The 5,160-nt window shown below is 43.5% G+C and overlaps 1 protein-coding gene across 1 annotated transcript; it reads right to left on the minus strand.

Moving 5' to 3' along the window:
- Positions 1-616: 616 nt before the first annotated feature.
- LOC148011096 (pentatricopeptide repeat-containing protein At3g16610-like) lies at positions 617-4,518 on the minus strand. The gene is made up of 4 exons (XM_087671611.1): positions 2,205-4,518; positions 1,280-1,454; positions 1,102-1,192; positions 617-1,006 (listed from the first exon to the last, which is right to left on the minus strand). Exons 1-4 carry the CDS (start codon positions 4,516-4,518, stop codon positions 617-619), a joined length of 2,970 nt encoding a protein of 989 aa, XP_087527737.1.
- Between the last annotated feature and the right edge of the window lie 642 nt (positions 4,519-5,160).

Consider the following 5,160-nt stretch of genomic DNA (forward strand, 5'->3'; position numbering starts at 1 on the left):
TCAACAAGTCTTTTCTTTAGGCCTATTTTTGTGTTATCTACCATGTAAGAGCATTCTAGCTCTCCTATTCAGCAAGTCTTTTGTTAACCTGCTGATTTATTTCATATATGCGACTTTAGATTGGTTCTGACGGCCACTTTTAGTAAAGACCCGTATCAAGGAGGGTCCCTCCCTCCAAGGCGTGATCAACATTCTTGAAGTCTTGAAGGGGAAGCTTCTAGATCTGTCCAAGTTGTACATGTGGAAAAAGAAACACCAATAGGAAACTTTATACCATGTTCTTGCTAGTAAGGCTTGGCTCATGACCAAGGTTCTCCCTACTAGAGAGAGTCAGACCATACTCCAGAATGTCAACTTCCACCAGCTTAAGTCAACAGTAGGTACAAATTGTTGATCAGCTATAATGTCGAGCCCCACCTAGAACCTCCAAGCTGATTGTCACTCTTTACTCACCCATCTAAGGCCAAGAGGAATCTCTCATTTTGTAGTGGAATTAGGATTTGTAAGAAAACCAACTGACTTCACAAGCTGATTCTCCATCTTCTTGCTGTACAAAAGACCTCTAGAGTAAGCCTTGATATCTCCAGCATCAGCAAATCATGCTCGAGACACAAGGCTATGTCATTTGCATATTCCAAGTCCAGCAGCTCCATCTTGCACTCACAAGCAGCCTAAGACCCCTCAGGCCCATGACTCTTGAGTGGGGAAAGTAGGACATCACCTCCACAAAGATCAGAAAGAGATGCAGGGCTAGGGCAGATCTGACTGATCTCTCAAAGTGGAACACCTTTCTGTTCCACCCTCCTATGATCACCTGCTGTTGGCTGGCTTGTAAAGGGCCGTCACAATCCACTGTTGAGGAAAGTCTAGCCAAGCCATTGTAACCTCCTTGAATATCACAGGCTTTCTCAAAGTCCAAGAAAAGCATTGCTGCTACCCCTACCCACTGCTGGGAACAATATCCATGGCTTCGGAGAAGGGGAACATGTTGTCCAGGATTCGAATCCTGACCAAAGTGTTTTCTGAGTATCACGGATAATGTTTGGTAGGAGGCAGAGTCTGCTATTAATCATCTTTGCTAGGGCCTTGCAGGCCACTGACATGCATCATGGGGCACCACTGGCCAAGCTGCTGCTGACCCTCCCCTTTGGGGAGAAGAGAAACTAAGCTGTCTGAGAGACTAGAGGGCAAGCTGAGGATCTCCCAAAAGGCCAGAAGAAAGGGAAGTCTCACCTCCTCCCAAAGGTAAAGAAGAACACTCTGGAAAGAGCATCCTCACCTGGGCAGTTCTCCCCCTCCTGATGCTGAAAAGCCTGGAGGAGCTCCTGCTCTGGGAAGAGTTCCAAGAGGCAGAAGTCCATCTTCCCAGGGCCTAGAGTCAGCAAAATGTGCTCCCAGATGTCCTTTCTGTAGTGAAGCAGCTGTACTGAGACCTGGCCCTGCTGAAAAATCTCCTACAGAAATCCATGGGCATCCCCATCACCTCCTCTTGGAACGTCTGCACTCTCTCATGCTCATCCTGCAGGCTGCAAACCTGACCCCCAGGAGTACTTGGCCAATGTACCTAGAAGACCTCCCTGCACGCAGTGTCCAGTTTTCCCACTTATGGCAACGTTTCACTCTCTGCCATTTCAAGATAATATTTCTGCTTTTCTTCATAGTTCTTGTTGTGGGAACTTATTTGGGCATCAATTCTGGACCTTTAAATTTGCCAAGTTCTGCTTTGCAGTTTCATGACCTCTTTTTCAGCTGTTGCAAATACTGGGACTTTCACACTTCATGGCTGGCTTGCAATGCAAGTTTTTCAATGTGACGTTTGCTCCCCTTTTTTACTTTTCTAGTAGACATTCTCTATTCTCAAATATTTAGGACCCTCAGTTTGCTTTCCACAGCCAATTATGTGGTCTGTAACATTCTGCCTGCTATTGAGGAGCTCTCACTGTAAATTTTAACATAGTTTGGCTGCTTTAAGGAAAAATCAAATTTACTCACAAATCATAAACCTCTGCCAAGCCAATCTTTGCTAACTAGATTTCCTTCAATTTGCTGGCCCTAGATGATTCACTCTCCCACTCCATGTGGAAAACAATGGCAGCTATCAGACCTGCCCTTCTAATGCTTTTGGAAACTGGGAACTAGAACCCTTGTTGGTGCCGATTCTTCAAATGAAAAATAGGTGCCAGATTTGAAGCAAGTCAAATTACTAGCTGTTTTTGAATTCTCTTTCATGTCTGCATAGACACTTGACAAAAGTACATATGGAGAGCCATGCATAGGGTCAATTTCAACAACATGATCAAAACAATGCCTTGCTAGATCTGATTTCCCATAGGCTCCAGAATTACTGAGCAAAGACATCCAACCTACAATATTAGGTGGTAATGGTGTGGACCACAACAAATCTTTTGCCTCCTCCAAGTGCCCTGTGCGTCCAAGGAGATCGGTCAAACAATTTAAGTGCTCAGGGGTGGGAGATAATCTGTGCATTTCACTCATCAATTTGAAGTGATAACAACCAGTATCCAGTAGACCTTCTTGGTTACAGACAGAAAGAATGGACCCAAATGTCACATCATCTGGCTGTACACCTGTCTGTTTCATGGCCTCAAACAACTGCAGTGCTGTCCTGCTCTGCTGTTGTTCAGCATATGCAGCAATCATCAGATTCCAAGTTGCTAGATCCCATTTTTTCATTCCACTAAACACTCTACATGCATCATCCAAACTATTACACTTGTAATACATGTCCACAAGCGCATTCCCTACATGCACATCAGATTCACAACAGCTCTCATTGACTTGCATATGAATTATCCGACCCTGATCTAGTGCAGCTAAAGTAGCACAAACCTTCAAGATAGTAGGGAATGTGGTGCTATTAGGTTCTATGTTCTCTTGTTGCATTTGCATGAACAGCCCAAGAGCCTCTTGGCAAGGATCATGCTGAGCATAACCTGAAATTATTGCATTCCATGTTATCACATCTTTCTCATCCAGCTTGTCAAATAAAAATCGGGCTTCCTTAACATGCCCGAATTTGACATGTAAATTAATAATACTATTCAGAATAGAAAGTTCTGAGCTAAAAGCAGAGTGAAAAATGTGGCTACAAACTATCTTGGCCTCATCCATGGCACCCATCTGAGCACACGCTTTCAAAATGCATAGAAATGTGATATGGTTTGGCTGTGGCCCATCTTGTTGCATGTGATGGTAAAGCTTAAGAGCATTCTCAAACAAACCATGCTGAAGAAAACCTGAAATCATAGCATTCCATGTCCCAACATCTTGGTCATGTGTAGAGTCAAACACTCTACGTGCATCATCAAGAACCCTATGTTTTGTATACATATCAATCAAGGCACTAGCAATATATGCATCAGTTCGCAAACCACTCTCCATGACTAAAGTATGAACAATTTTGACCTGATTTTGAGAATCTGAGCTGAAATCTTGGTTAATCAAGCTGAGGAAAGTGACCAAATCTGGCCTTTCACCACATTGCTGCATTTGATAGAAAAGTTGAAATGCCTGTTGAACATACCCATGTGTAGCATGACATGCAATCATAGCATTCCATGTCACTGCATCCAATATGTGCAATCCATCAAACACACTTTTTGCATCCATTACACTCCCACAACTAGCATACATGTCAATAAGGTTGCTTGCAACAAACTCATCCCATGTGACATTGATTTCCATTATCTGGGCATGTATCAATATGCCATTACCATAGGCTGCCATGTCCGAGCAAGCTCTCAAGGCACATGTAAATGTGAACTTATCAAGTTTCACCCCGCTGTGTTGCATATGACAGAAGACATGCAATGCTTCAGATCCACAACCATTGCAAGCATACCCTGTGATCAATGTGTTCCATGATACTGTTGTTCGATATGGCAGACAGTCAAAGACCATATGAGCATCTTTCATGACACCGCACTTGGCATACATGTCAATAAGCATGTTACAGAGAAACACATCATTCTCAAGGCCAACTTCCAAAATGTACATGTGAATCACCTTGCCCTGTGTCAAGGCTTCTAAATTGCAGCATGCCTTAAGAACAAAAAGAAAAGTATGTGCATCAGGCTTTAGTTTTGACTCTGAGAACCGACCATATAAGACAATAGCTTGTCGAGATTCTCCAAGCTTAGCATGTGCCGCAATGATAGCACTCCATAGGAATATAGTAGGGTTAGGGAATTTCCCAAAGATTTCATTTGCCTCTGTTAGGCTTCCACATGCCGCAAACATATGGATCAGGTGGGTACCCAGGAATGCATTTGATTCATAACCATACTTTATAATAAGCTGATGAATTCTTCTGCCAGCTGGCAGGAATTTGTTCCTAGTGCATGTATCAAGGTAAAGATACAAATCTGCAGCAGTAATGTGTATTCCCTGCTTGTCCAAGATATCTAAACTTGCTAGTGCTTCATCAAATTGGCCGTAATAACAGAGCTTTTTGAACCGTTTACTGAGCTTTCGAGCTGCTCCGCACATGAGGATCATCACTCTGACATCATTGCTACCATAGCTGTTCTCTATCCAGCATCAGTAAGGATCATCACTCTGACGTTGCCACCATAGCTCTGCTCTGAGAAGCATCAGAGGCATTTTGCACATGCTCTCTGCAGCATCACAGAATCCGAGGCCTTGCTCCATCTGCGTCGGTGTGCTTTGACATGAAAGCTGGAATTGATATCAAAATTTGAGAAGGCCCGCTAATCGAATCATGCAGGTAGAAGGGCTACTCTTACGTTCCATTAATCTCCGTGTCTTCAGTTGATACAAAGCACTGTAGAATCCATTGCAAGCCTTGTGTTGGGTGGAAACCCTCCTTAAGGTGACAAAGCCATTACTTCAAAACAAGAACCAAACGCACATATAAGGAAGATAAGGAGAGATTGGAGGATATAATGTGAACAAGTGCGATTTCTCTCTCAAGAATCCTGAGGCTGGTTACATACACATCACACATAGTCGCCTACCCGCACTCAAAAATAAAAGGGCGTGAGCGTGATCCCACACGCCAGGAGCACATTGGTTCCAATATTTATCTGGGCAGACAATATTGCCCACCCAAGATGCACCATCCGCACCCAGCCCACATAAAGTCAAGGATCCTCTAAATTGGAAAATTGTTGTATTGAG

The sequence above is a fragment of the Lygodium microphyllum genome, chromosome 29 (genome assembly GCF_053477565.2).
Source record: "Lygodium microphyllum isolate KBCC chromosome 29, Lygodium_microphyllum_v1.1.10, whole genome shotgun sequence".
Classification (NCBI taxonomy): Eukaryota; Viridiplantae; Streptophyta; class Polypodiopsida; order Schizaeales; family Lygodiaceae; genus Lygodium; species Lygodium microphyllum.